Source organism: Homarus americanus, unplaced genomic scaffold, assembly GCF_018991925.1.
Source record: "Homarus americanus isolate GMGI-L3 unplaced genomic scaffold, GMGI_Hamer_2.0 scaffold43731, whole genome shotgun sequence".
Taxonomy (NCBI): Eukaryota; Metazoa; Arthropoda; class Malacostraca; order Decapoda; family Nephropidae; genus Homarus; species Homarus americanus.
The window spans coordinates 160,001-175,176 of record NW_024751782.1 but is presented as its reverse complement, the minus strand read 5'-3'; the positions used below and the strand labels follow the sequence as shown (position 1 = coordinate 175,176).

The 15,176-nt window shown below is 46.6% G+C and overlaps 1 protein-coding gene across 1 annotated transcript in view; it reads right to left on the bottom strand.

The window, feature by feature from the left end:
* LOC121854839 overlaps positions 1-15,176 on the bottom strand; it is a 142,779-nt gene that overhangs the window by 103,168 nt on the left and 24,435 nt on the right. Inside the window, exons 3-4 of the mRNA XM_042349638.1 lie at positions 5,199-5,386; positions 3,414-3,591 (exon numbers count right to left, since the gene is read on the bottom strand). Of these exons, the coding sequence (XP_042205572.1) occupies positions 3,414-3,591; positions 5,199-5,386 (366 nt within the window). The remainder of the gene's footprint in view (positions 1-3,413; positions 3,592-5,198; positions 5,387-15,176) is intronic.

Genomic DNA, 15,176 nt, shown 5'->3' with positions numbered 1-15,176 from the left:
AGAGAGAGACCACGATGAAGACACAGCCTAAAAACAAAATATAAAATAAGGAAAAAACGAAGAAAAAAGTACGAAAGAAAGAGAGGAGACTGGAAACTTGGCCAACATCTCCGACTGGTGTTCTCTGTGGCTGGGGTACAAAAAACGATCTTTTCACGAATATGACGGCAAGAACGACGAACCTCGCTATCACGGTGCTGGCGACTTATTGGGGGATGGGTTTGTGGTGGGGGGGAGGCAATGGAGTGGGTGGAGAGTGAGGGGGAAGGGAGGGATGAAGCGGTGATACTAAAGGGTGCATGGGGTGGGAGAGTAAGGGAAAGGGGGTGAAAGAGTGAAAGGAAGGGAGGGAGAGAAGGGAGAATCGGTGGTGGGAAGGAGAAGCGGTAAGGAACTGGAAATGGTTTGAGAGTGAAGGGAAGGGAAGGCTGGAGGGAGGGAGAGGAAAATGCAAGGAGGACGAAGAGAAGAAGTGAAGTTGGAGGAGAGGAGTGAAGAGGAAAGGCGGGGAAAAGAGGGATAAAAAGGAAATTAGAGAGAGGAAGAGGGAAGAGAAGAAGAATAATAAGAAAAGAGAAGAAAGGGGAAGAAAGAAGAAAGTGGAATAGAAGAAAAGAAGATACGGAGAAGAAGAAAAGTCAGAATAGAGGAGTGGGATAAGACAGCATCAGAAGTGTGAGGTTATGATGGGGATGGAAACCAAAGGAGTATGGGTGGGAGCATAAGGGGGGTGGGTGGGAGCATAAGGAGGGTGGGTGGGAGCATAAGGAGGGTGGGTGGGAGCATAAGGAGGGTGGGTGGGAGCATAAGGAGGGTTGGTGGGAGCATAAGGAAGGTGGGTGGGAGCATAGGGAGTGATGTGACGGGGAAGTAAACATGAGGTGGTAATGAGGTCATGAGGTTCCAGTTTTATGAGGACCACATTATGCACACACACACACACACACACACACACACACACACACACACCATATCACTCTTCCGGGTTTCCCTCCAGAAATAATACAAAAATAAAATAAAATCTTTATTTATAATTCCTGTTTGCCAATAGTGGTCATATATTTTTAATGTTGTTCTCGCAGGGGTCCAACTCAATTTTGAGGATTTTCAATAGCGGCTGATTGCCACGTCCAGTCCCCATAATAGCCGACCCCCCTCCCCCACCCACCTCTTCCCTTTCCCATCTCCCCCCTCCTGTTCTCTCCCCACCCCTGCCCTCCACTTCCCTTTCCCATTTCCCCCCTCCTGTTCTCTCAGTACCCCCACCCTCCCCTTCTCTTTCCCATCCCCCTCCTGTTCTCTCCCTATCCCATCCACTCCCCTGGTCAATATTATGAGGACACAATTATATCTTACAGGTGCCCAAGTGTGAAGTTGACATTTTCGTTTTGTTGTTGTCTTCGTGAATACAAGAATATCACGAGATGATAATAATCAAAACATGTGTTCTATTGGTCAGGTGTTATGGTACAGTACACGAGTAGCTAATAACAGCGCAAATTCATGAACCACCTCTACACCCCATCCCCCCTCCCTCCTCAACACTGACAGAGGCCTCATCCATCAGCTGATAGAAAACGTTGGAAATTGTGTATAATGGCCGGACACAAAGAACTACAGTTTTTCTTCAGCCACCAGTCGGCTGTAATTGCTTCTAATAATCAAATTCATTACTGCAAATGGCTTTCCTCTGCTCTACCCATTTGTCTGGTTTTCTATTGGCTAGTCGGGCTAGTCTGTCTCCCTATTAGCCAGTGAAATCTTGGTATAATGGTTGTCATTCTGTACAGTCTCCAGTTAAAACTGTCTCTTTGTGATTGTCATTTTCCAGTCAACCTGTCTATAATTACCTGAATGGCCTATATAACTGCCTGTGAGCCACTTACAGTCAATCTATCTATAACTGCCGGTAGGCCTCTTAGCCAGTCAACCTTGTCCAACCCCCCTTTGTCTGTGTCTGTCTGTCTACCAACATGTCAGTATCTCATCGTCACATAAGATCACTTCACTGAGGTGTGGAAGGTTCCCAGAGGCACGCCAGAGTGACTGCGATGGACCACTGCGCTCACTCTCCTCCCCCAGCCTCCTCACCTCACTCATATCTCTCCTTAGCTCTTTACCTCAGCTCACCTGTCTTCTCAGCTCATACACCTCATAATACCAGTGCTTATTAACAAGGTGTGGCGTCAACGTTATCTTCACTGTCGCCTGCAGGATTTATACAGACATCAGAAGTATCAACCTTATTAGAGACTATAATCAGTGGTTTACGGCGTCATTAGAGCCTCGACGTGAGAGTAAAATCAGGCTGTGTTTGGCCATCAGTCGTCAATAAATAAAGATAGTATCTAGATGTGACCTGTGGTTAGGGTAATTTATTAATGTATTCAGTTACTGTGTATGAAGAGAGTCGTTATGTTACTCATCATCATCATCATCATCATCATCATCATCATCATCATCATCATCATCATCACTATCAACATCATCATGCCTCAAAGTTTTCATAGGAAATACAATAAGTGATAGGTGTTGTAAATATTCACCTACACCTTGCGAAATATCAAAATAATAATTGTAATTAGCCACAAAATATAACACAGGTAAGAGTTAATTCCAGTTACGACCAAAACCACAATGAAAATCTTAATTGAATGACACACAGGAGAAATAAAATTAGAGTTATTTCCAATTAAGCGTAACAGCGAAGAGATAAACAAACAAACACAAGTGGTAATGTTTAAGTAACAATAGATGTCTGGAGACCGCCAAGTTAGGTTGGAAAGGAAGGCAAAATAATAACGATAAACCTTGAATATTGTCGACCTTAATAGCCACAGAATTCTTAAGACAGTAATAATGGGTGAATATTGTTGTGCTTAGTGTCATGCTCTCAGTCTACTCATTGTTTACTTTACGAGAACTTTAATAAAAGGATATTAGATTTTATTTTTGGTCAAAGCGATTTGCATATCAGTTCTGCAAATGATGGGAAAGACAACATTGTAGTTTATGTATATGGGAAAAAGTACAAATTCCTCTGTTCATGAAAGACTTAACAGCAGCAGCAGCAGCAAACAGTAATACGCCTGCCTGCTAGAGAGCCATTTAGATCTTAACTCGTTCTTACAGCGGAAAGAAATATATGATCTCTTGAGGCGTCGAGTAACATAACCTCGACCACCGCAATCCAATACCCTCAAGTAAACGTCACCAATAAAGCCCCCACTGGTATATTATCAGTAACTCACCATGAAGTTCTCTAAGTCACCTTAATCAACACTCACCCTGAGGCATTCCGGATCAACGTCACCATTAATACTCACCTCGAAGTGGGCAAAATCAACGCCCGTCACCACCATTCACCATTAAAGTACCTAGGTTTAAAAAGTCCCTCACTCGCTAGTACTCACCATAGACGATAAGTGACTTCCTCCTGAAGTCTTCACTCTCAAAGGAAGAAATCCAACAGGTGTACTCGCCGGTGAGCTCGGTGGTGGGGTTGACGATGGCCAGGGCGCGGTGTTTAGTGAATTCTTCATCTGACACCTCGTATTCCAGATTGAGACGACCTTTCAGGATCCCCAAGTCCTGTCAGGTGAAGGAAGGGAAGGACTTCAGTCTTAACTTACTGTAGGAATGAGAGGAAGGGAAACACCGTCAGCTTTAACCTGTTATAAGACTGGGGAGGTGCAGGACATCTTCACTCCCATGAACACAAAACTCAAACATTCATCCTTCTATCTCGGATAAAAATTGACTTCAGGTTTGAGATTCGGAGAAGCGACAAAAGTCATCATTTTATAGCAGAGCGAAAACTTACTGAATTACATCCCGTTACAAACACTCTTGACCTTAACTAATTATATTCCAGGATTTGTGTGAATACGTGAAAGAACTTGGTGTATTTTATCATCACATGAAAAAAATAATACTCTTTATCCTGTCGTATCTTAAAAAAAAAATCCAGAAGGGTTTCCGTCTCCTTCACGAGAATGGAAGAGAAAATTTTAAAACAAGACTGGAAGGAGTTAATCAGTTTAGTTACTGCACACTTCTTCAATTTTTTTTTTTTTTGCCTTAACTATCCTTCGAGATGTTAAGCTCTTATGCGAGGAATAAGAAAATATAAACTTTTAGCAGCAGAGCCAAATGGAATGATCAAAGTGGCGTGGCTGCACCTGAGAAAACTTGGATCGTGAAGGTGGGTCGTCCTCCACACGCTGGCTGTGGACACGGAGGATACCCACCCACCCACCCACCCACCCACCCACCAACTTGCTCGGGAAAGAAAATGTGATGGCGGAGAAATGGTCCTTAAGAGACCTGGAGGTTCACTTTTAGCCGCCTCCGTCGTGATCAAGGTCGGTAAAGGAGCCAGGTCTCTCCCCCCCCTCCCTCCTCCTCCAGGGTAAGAGCCACCCCTGAAACACCACCGGATCCTTCAAATTAATAGCTAGCTCTTCACCTTAACACGCCAATTTAGGATCCAAAGCCTTAATAGGAAGGTAAAGGGATGTTTTCAGCTGAGAGGTTGAGGGAGGTTCAGCAGCTAGAGCAAGATGGAGATGCATTTAAAGTGTAAGTAAAGGAAAGTTTCTGATGAAAGTTTTCCCAAAAATTTCAATTTTCGAGATGGAAAACTTAGAAAGGACTACTGATGTTAAGTTGTCTACATTTGAAGTGTTGAAAGTACACAAAATTACACTCAGTATATAAGTACATTATTGTAACCGTTGTTTATATTCCGTTGTCATCAGGGTAACGAATCCTGTTCCTTTCCTTCCATTCGTGAATTATTGTTAAAATCATCAATCCTAACTCCTATTACACGTTTATTATTACCTTATCTCTCATCTCTCATCGAAATTATTTATATCACTAGCGTTCTTTTTCTTTTTATTAACATTACTGCTACCACCACCATCAACTACTACCCCCCACGAGCTTCCACCATCACCAACTACTACTACTACTATTCCAGCTACTACCATCATCACTATAACCACCACTACCTACCACCACCACCACCAGCTACCACCATCACCAACTACTACTGCTACCAGCTACTACTATCATCACTACCACCACCACCACCAGCTACCACCATCACCAACTACTACTGCTACCACCACTACCACCACCACTAACTACCACCATCAGCATCACACCTATTGTACCACCATACCAGACCTTACCTGTGGTTCATTTCTGGGTATCCACTGGTAGACGGGGAAGGGTTGCCTGTTAAAGTACCACTTGACCACCAGGCCTGACTTGTCATACTCCGTGATGTCGTACTCACAGTCAAGGATCAGCTGAGGTTTGGAGCCGTTCACCACCACGCTAGGACCATCAATCTTTAGGATCTCCAACCCTGACGTCACTGTAGGATGAAGGATATCAAGGTTACTTTCTGAGATCTTTTGTACATTTAAAATAAATAAGTTGACTTATTTTAATGTAAATAATGCAACAAAGACATAAAGACAATAAAATTTGAATTTAAATGCAACTAAAATTTTTGTATAAGACGAGAATTTAGACTTAATGAAATTTACATAACGATTATAAAAATATGTGTGCATATGTAGGTATATGTGCTTGTGTATATATGTGTATTCTTGTAATGTATACCTGTACCAGCACGGACGTATGCATGTATAAATAAAAACAATAAACAGGAAACAGTGTGCTGGAGTAAACAAGTTTGACATGGTATACAGCCGAGGCCCAGAGGGGAGAGACGACTCTTATCATACACTGCGGTAGTAAGGGGCACGGGGAGACCGGAGTAAGAGGAGATGGAGTGGACATGGGAGTGATTGGACAAAAGTCTCGCCGGGGAGATGAACGGGGAATTGGACAAATGTAACAGTAAACGAGAAAAAATGGGATGACTGAGCCTGATGGGAAGATGGAGATATATGGGAGGACTGAATGAAGGGGGAAGAAAAGAAGACGAGAGAGACGATAAAACAAGGAAGAGGCATGATGTGTGTGGACGCTGAGACGGAAGTTCTAATTACACGGTTTTAAGACAGCTCTCTCGAGATAACTTCAGGTCTTTATTTTCTGTGCTGTCTTGTTCTGTCTTCACTCGCTGGTCAATACCACTGTACATGACAAGGAACTTACTTATGTATTCAACAATATATTATTCAGTTTTAAAAAGTGAAACTCAGAATTTTATTTTATTTCCACCCCATCCACTTCCTCATCCACCAGGCGTAAGGCTCTGTTAACAAGACCTCCTCCCTCTGATCCACATGCCCTCATCCTTATCATCATCCACTTCCCTCAACATCCCACTTCTCCCTCATCCAAAACCCCCACTCCAAACCTTCCCACCTACTCACAAAACCCATCCCACTTCTCCCTCCATTTCCACCAGGAGTTAATCCGGACAATTGGCGTGAAACATTACGGGATGGTCAGAAGCCTGGGCTAAGGTTGTCAATGCCAGCGTGAGTTGCAAGTCTCAGGAAGCCTCAGGTGACAATAGCTGGATATACAGCAAGTGGCTTCAAGGCCTAATTCAAGAACCTTGTGATGGGAGGCTAGATTTATTTATATTCAATGTAATCTAAGTAAGAAAGAAAAAAAGAAAGAAAGATTACTGATTCTTTACACTACTAATATTAATTTATTATTATTCAGAAAATTTTCATATATTAAAGTATGTTCTATGTGGGGGAGTAGACCTGAACTATGTGGGGGAGGGAACACCGGACCTGAACTATGTGGGGGAGGGAACACCGGACCTGAACTATGTGGGGGAGGGAACACTGGACCTGAACTATGGGACCTGACCTGAACTATGGGAGGGAGGAGCACTGACCTGAACTACACTGAAAGAACTATGTGGGGAGGGAGCACTGACCTGAACTAGGGGAGGGAACACCGGAACTAGTGGGGGGAGGAACACAGGACCTGAACTATGAGGAGAGGCAGCGAATGACCTGAACTCAATCCCCTCACTGTCTTTATTGAGATTTTTTAAGGTCATTAATATTGCTGTTTTGTTTTGTTTCTTATTTTTGTTACATAATTATATCCACAGAAGAGATACTGAAATGTATATATTGATATGAAAATCAGTATATGTTAAAGCCACGTTGGAAGTATGTCATATTTCTTTTATTTTATTTCGCTAGTATAACTGTTTTTATCTTAGTTAAATTATCACACGAAATATGATATTAAAACTAAAGCTAAATAAATGTATCCAATTTTGTAATATATTTCACAACATTTCTTTTTCATAATTTATAATTATAATTATTAATGATATAACGCCCACAATTATGATTATAATGATGTAAAGCGACAAAGTGGTGAAGTGTGGAGTACCGTTTATTCTTACACTGTACCGTTTACTCTTCCACTGTACCGTTTATTCTTACACTGTACCGTTTACTGTACCGTTTCTTCCACTGTACCGTTTACTTTTCCACTGCACTCTTCCACTGTAACCGCCCATTTTCCACTGTACCGTTTATTCTTACACTGTACCGTTTACTCTTCCACTGTACCGTTTATTCTTACACTGTCGTTTTTCCACTGTACCGTTTATTCTTACACTGTACCGTTTACTCTTCCACTGTACCGTTTACTCTTCCACTGTACCGTTTACTCTTCCACTGTACCGTTTACCCTTCCACTGTACCGTTTACGCTTCCACTGTACCGTTTACTCTTTCATTTCTCGTGAATTCAACCTTTGTTACTGTGGCCTATACGACCCCTCTTCCATTTTTTTTTCCTTTCACCCCTCTTCCTCCGCCTCCTTCTCCAGTCCACCCCTCTTCCTTCACCTCCCCTACTTTCCTCCCTCCGCCTCCCACTTTAGTTCACCCCCTCCGCCCCACCACCCCCTCCGCCTCCTCCTCTAGTTCACCTCTCCCTCCGCCTCCCTCCTCTAGTTCACCCCTCCTGCCTTCCCCACTTCTCTCTCTAGTTTCTTCCCCCCACTTCCGCTTCATGCCCTAATTTGCATATTCTAAACTCTTAAGGATTAACCACCACTGCCCACCTTGACCTCTGCCAGGGATAATCAGGAAGCAATCGTCATTTTTGTGGGAGTATTTAATGATTTGTATTGTGGTCGTCCCAGCGCCACACCTCACAACACTAGTACCCTAAGACCGTCCCAGCACCACGCCTCACAGAACTAGCACACTAAGACCGTCCCAGCTCCACGCCTTACAGAACTAGCACACTAAGACCGTCCCAGCACCACGCCTGTAGTAAATCCAATCCAATAAAATTAAATTTATAATATTGAAATTAGTTCATTTTACCGCCACACCAACCCGTTAAGTCCTGTACTGTGTCCTCAGGACCTATATAAACTCTCGGTTGAACACGACGACCCTCTTCAAGGAAGATGTTGTTTAATAATACGGCGTAATACCCTAAGACCGTTCCAGCACTACGCCTCACAACACTAAGACCGTCCCAGCACCACGCCCACAAAACTAGCACCCTAAGACCGTCCCAGAACCACGCCCACCAGCACCATAGCACCACGCCTCACACCCAAGACCGTCCCAGCACCACGCCTCACAACACTAGTACCCTAAGACCGTCCCAGCACCACGCCTCACAACGCTAACACCCTAAGACCGTCCCAGCACCACGCCTCACAACGCCCCTAAACCGTCCAGCACCACGCCTCACAACACTAGTACCCTAAGACCGTCCCAGCACCACGCCTCACAACGCTAACACCCAAAGACCGTCCCAGCACCACGCCCCACAACATATCACCCTAAGACCGTCCCAGCACCACGCCTCACAACACTAGCACCACGCCTCACAACACTACACTTTGAGAAGAACAATGCTAATGAAACAGATTACTTTTTGCTGTTGCTGGTCCAGGAACAGCAGGTGTGGCTACGCTTCACCAGACACGTCTGTATAGTGTGTTGAAAAGGGGTGTAGCTTTTTTCCTCTACAGGTTTAAAAATTGTGAATATAAAAAAAACAACTAGGGATATTTTATAGGGAGTATCTTAAGAATCCAATATAAATTTTATTGAAGGCAATATCCAGAAGGTGTTTAGAAAATGAAACACTATTCTTTCATAGCTTTATAGTCAAGAGTGTAAACTTGAACTTGTCCTTCACACACACACACACACACACACACACACACACACACACACACACACACACACACACACACACACACACACACACACACACACACACACACACACACACACACACACACACACACACACACACACACACCACACACACACACACACACACACACACACACACACACACACACACACACACACACACACACACACACACACACACACACACACACACACACACACACACACACACACACACACACACAACACAACACACACACACACACACACACACACACACACACACACACACACACACACACACACACACACACACACACACACACACACACACACACACACACACACACACACACACACACACACACACACACACACACACACACACACACACACACACACACACACACACACACACACACACACACACACACACACACACACACACAACACACACACACACACACACACACACACACACACACACACACACACACACACACACACTTATCAGGAATGACTCCAAATCCTATCCCAAAGTTTAAAACGGACAAAAAACACAATAAAAAAAACAAGAGGAGAACATTAGTCACCCTTAAAGGAGACAAAAGACACAGATGGTCGTGGGAACTCTTGGTCCACTAACATTCCTCAACACCTAAACCATCTGACGTTCATCATTATATCATTCTCCCCATGTTCACCCTCTATATCCCCTTCACCACTTAACAACCCCCTGCTCTTCATCACTATTCTCTATCCAAACCCCACACTTATTCTACTGCCCATCTTCCTCAACACCCTCCCTCCCATATCCTTCATCCTCAGGTCGTTCTCCCTTCCACCTATATCATCTTAAATGTCCTTTTGACATTTTTCTCCACGTCTTTGTCCTGTATCTTCTGAATTATTCATTTTCTTGATTCTTTGCGTTTGTTTACTTTTGTATTTTTCCACCGAATTTGTTTTATTGTGTTTTTGTTTGTTTACATCATGAAAATCCGATGTATTTGTTGATATGAGAGTTAAGATTGTTTGTTCATCGAAACTGTTTGCAAGGGTCAAGGTGGTAACTTAAGAAATGGATGATCAAGGATAGTTTCACTGACCGAGCGAATACTGATGAGTGGATGGGAGACATTTGATCTATAGGGAGGGTGTGACAGATCCGAGGGAGTGTATGGAAGATCCGAGGGAGGGTGTGACAGATACGAGGGAGGGTGTGACTGGTCGAGGAGTGTATGGAAGATCCGAGGAGGGTGCAGATCCGAGGGAGGGTTTTGACAGGTCGAGGAGGTGTGACAGATCCGAGGGAGTGTAGGAAGATCCGAGGAAGGGTGTGACAGATATGAGGGAGGGTTGTGACAGGTCCGAGGGAGGGTGTGACAGATCGAGGGAGTGTATGGAAGATCTGAGGGAGGGTGTGACAGATACGAGGGAGTGATGATAGACTGAGGGAGGGTGTGACAGATCCGAGGGAGGGAAGATCGAGGAGGATGTGACAGATACGAGGGAGGGTTTTGACAGGTCCGAGGGAGGGGTGTGACAGATCCGAGGGAGTGTATGGAAGATCGGAGGAGGGTGTGACAGATACGAGGAGGGTTTAGGACAGGTCCGAGGGAGGGTGACAGATACGAGGGAGTGTATGATAGATCCGAGGAGGGTGTGACAGATCGAGGGAGTGATGGAAGATCCGAGGGAGGGTGACAGATCCGAGGAGGTGTATGGAAGATCCGAGGAGGGTGTGACAGATATGAGTGAGGGTTTGTGACAGGTCGAGGGAGGGTGTGACAGATCCGAGGGAGGTATGGAAGATCTGAGGAGGGTGGACAGATCCGAGGGAGTGGAGGAAGATCCGAGGGAGGGCGTGACAGATCCGAGGGAGTATGGAAGATCCGAGGGAGGGTGTGACAGATACGAGTGAGGGTGCAGGACAGGTCGAGGGAGGGTGGACAGATCTGAGGGGAGGTAGGGAAGATCGAGGGAGGGTGACAGATACGAGGGAGGGTTTGTGACAGGTCCGAGGGAGGGTTTGTGACAGGTCCGAGGAGGAAGGATAGATCCGAGGGAGGTGTGACAGATACGAGGGAGTGTATGATAGATCCAGGAGGGTGTGACAGATATGAGGGAGTGTAGGATAGATCCGAGGGAGGGTGTGACAGATACGAGGGAGGTATGATAGATCCGAGGGAGGGTGTGACAGATCCGAGGGAGGTATGGAAGATCTGAGGGAGGGTGTGACAGATACGAGGGAGTGTATGGAAGATCCGAGGGAGGGTGTGACAGATACGAGGGAGTGTATGGAAGATCGAGGGGAGGTGTGACAGATACGAGGGAGTGTATGGAAGATCTGAGGGAGGGTGTGACAGATACGAGGGAGTAAGGAGATCTCGAGGGAGGGTGGACAGATACGAGGGAGTGTATGGAAGATCCGAGGGAGGGTGTGACAGACATGAGGGAGGGTTTGTGACAGGTCTGAGGGAGGGTGTGACAGATCGAGGGAGTGTATGGAAGATCCGAGGGAGGGTTTGACAGATACGAGGAGGGTGTCAGGACAGGTCTGAGGAGGGTGTGACAGATCCGAGGGAGTGTAGGATAGATCTGAGGAGGGTGTGACAGATACGAGGGAGGGTTTGTGACAGGTCCGAGGGAGGGTGTGACAGATCTGAGGGAGGGTGGCAGATCCGGCAGATCCGATGGGGGAGGGGGAGGGGGGGTGAGGCAGAACCAAGGAAACTTGAGACATGAGGCGAGAGAGAAAAGAAGAGAGAAAATCAAAAGCAAGACCCGACGTCTGAAGCCTCACCATCGGGCAGCATGACACACACACACACACACTGTTACTCCAGGAACACCATTGTTTGTTCTTGTTTGATTGGATATTTAATGAGTCAACAACGCTGGGTAGTGAGTTACGACCACCCACCCCCACCTCCTAAACACACCAACTGGCTATCATGTGTCTTTGTGGTCGTGGCAGAATGATACAGCTGGAATTCTCTTGCATCATACACTTCAAAGGGACGAGTGTTTGAGGCTCGGCTGCAGATAATGTAACTTTGTGTAATGCCCAAATAATACCCGTGAAAGGAGAATATTTCCATTGTTGCGATATTAAAATGAACAAAATCTGCATCCGGGAATAGCCCTTGTGATCCTCGGCTTGGGAAACGTCGATGTACGGCATAAAGTCAAATACAAGAATAATTAATAAATGAGGTGTATGACATGCAGATATTTGTGTTTACTCTGTGTTCAGTGAAGACACTTACAGCAAGTTCTTTTTACACAGCTATTGGTCTATTCAGGAAACACCGGATCTGAACTGTAGCGCCCCCATACAGTTCAGTACCAACGCAGTAAAATTACATAAGTGAGTGGAGGGAGGAACACGAGCACATTGTCCTTCATATCTCTAATGAATCCTACTTTCTTGAACCGCAACGTCATCCTCGTGTTAGCGACGGATATAGTGAGCCACAACGTCATCCTCTGTAGTGACGGATACAGTGAGTCACAACGTCGTCCTCTGTACTGACGGATACAGTGAGTCACAACGTTGTCTTCCCGAGGGACGGATACAGTGAGCTACAACGTTGTCGTTCAACCAACACGGGTGGCAGCCACAATGAACCAGAAATCAAAGGAACTCAGAAGGAAAAATGTATCCCAGAAATGATGTTTGCGATCTCTTACCATTGTGCGAAAGAGTCAATGTTTGCTAATTTCCGTCTCTGTATTTGTCAGTTAACATTTCTGCCTACCACACACTGAGCTTTTGCCGGACTAGACAGAGCTATGTGTTCATCTACCATACGGGTGTTTGACCCTAGTTGGGGTGAGGAGAGCGCCTCATTTACTGACCGTGACGAGGTTTTGCCAGTGGCTCTCTCAGGTCATCGTGGGTGTGTTTTAGATGACCTTTGGCTTTGTGGTCGGCCAGGTGTAAACGTTTCAGTGTGGTGGTGAGGGTGGTGGTGATGAGGGTGGTGATGAGGGGTGGTGGTGAGGGTGAGGGTGGTGGTGGTGGTGAGGGTGGTGGTGGAGGTGGTGAGGATGGTATGAGTGGTGGTGGTGGTGGTGAGGATGGTGGTGGTGAGGATGGTGGTGGTGAGGGTGGTGGTGGTGATGAAGGTGGTGGTGAGGATGATGGTGGTAGTGAGGGGTGGTTGTGGTGGTGGTGGTGGTGGTGTGATGATGGTGATGGTGGTGTGGTGAGGTGGTGATGGTGAAGGTAGCGGTGTGGTGGTGGTGGTGGTGAAGGTGGTGGTGGTGATGAGAGTGTTGGTGAGGTGGTGGTGGTGATGATGAGGGTGGTGGAGGTGAGGGTGGTGGTGGTGGTGAGGGGTGGTGATGGTGAAGGTCTGCTGTGGGTGGTGGTGGTGGTGAAGGCGGTGGTTGTGATGAGAGTGTTGGTGAGGGTGGTGGTGGATGATGGTGGTGGTGGTGGTGAGGGTGGTGATGAGAGTATTGGTATTGGTGAGGTGGTGGTGGTGATGGAGTGTTTTGGTGAGGGTGGTGGTGGTGGTGAGGGTGGTGTGGAGGGTAGGGTTGTAGGGAGGGGGGTGGTGGTGAGGCTGATGATGTTGAGGCTAGTGGTGGATGGTTGTTGTGAGGGTGGTGGTGAGAGTGGGTGATGGTGGTGGTGAGGATGGTAGTGTTGATGGTGGTGGTGAGGGTGTAGGTGAGAGTAGTGATGAGAGTAGAGGGATGGTGGTGAGAGTAGTGGTGATAGTGGTTGTGAGGGTGGTGGTGGTGAGGGTTGGTGGTGGTGAGAGTGGTAATGATGAGTGGTGGTGAGTAGTGGTGATGATGGCAGTGGTGATGGTAGTAGTGATGGTAGTGGGTGATGGTGGTGGTGAGGATGGTGGTGAGAGTGGTAATGATGAGGAGTAGTGGTGGTGATGGTAGTGGTGAGGATGTTAGTGGAGATGGTAGTGGTGATGGTGGGGGGAGTGAGATGGTGGTGATGGTAGTGGTGGATGTGAAGGTGATGCAGGTGGTGATGGTGGTGGTGAGGATTAGTAGAATGGTAGTGGTGATGGTGGTGGTGAGGATGGTGGTGGTGATGGTAGTGGTGATGGTAGTGGTGAGGATGGTGGTGTTGATGGTGGTGATGGTGGTGATGGTAGTGGTGATTAGTGGTGGTGAGGATGGTGGTGGTGATGTGGTGGTGATGGGGGGTGGAGGATGGTGGTGTTGATGGTGGTGATGGTGGTGGTGATGGTAGTGGTGATGGTGGTGGTAGGATGGTGGTGGTGATGGTAGTGGTGATGGTAGTGGGAGGATGGTGGTGGTGATGGTAGTGGTGATGGTAGTGGGAGAATGGTGGTGGTGGTGATGGTAGTGGTGATGGTGGTGGTGAGGATGGTGGTTGATGGTAGTGGTGATGGTGGTGGGTGGGGAGGATGGTGGTGGTGATGGTGGTGATGGTGGTGGTGTGAGGATGGTGGTGGTGATGGTAGTGGTGATGGTTGGTGAGGATGGTAGTGGTGATGGTAGTGGTGAGGATGGTGGTGGTGATGGTAGTGATGGTAGTGGTGAGGATGGTGGTGGTGGTGATGGTGTGGTGATGGTGGTGGTGAGGATGGTGGTGTTGATGGTAGTGTGATGGTAGTGGTGATGGTAGGTGGTGGAGGATGGTGGTGGTGGTGATGGTAGTGGTGATGGTGGTGGTGATGGTAGTGGTGATGGTGGTAGTGATGGTAGTGGTGATGGCAGTGGTGATGGTGGTGATGGTAGTGGTGATGGTAGTGGTGATGGTGGTGGTGAGGATGTTAGTGGTGATGGTGGTGGTGATGGTGGTGGTGAGGATGGTGGTGTTGATGGTAGTGGTAGTTTGTTTACCCGCCTCTTGTTTCCTGTTACTATCACAGCTGGGTTGGTCGTTCCCACACTCTACATCCCGTGGGTCTTTCACCCTCCACCGTCAAGGCCCTATGAGGAGTTCAGCTTAGGAGTACCGTTTTACGCTTAGTAGTTTGTTGATTTAACGAAGACTATACAGAGAGAATAACCACACATAACCAAACAGGGACACTTG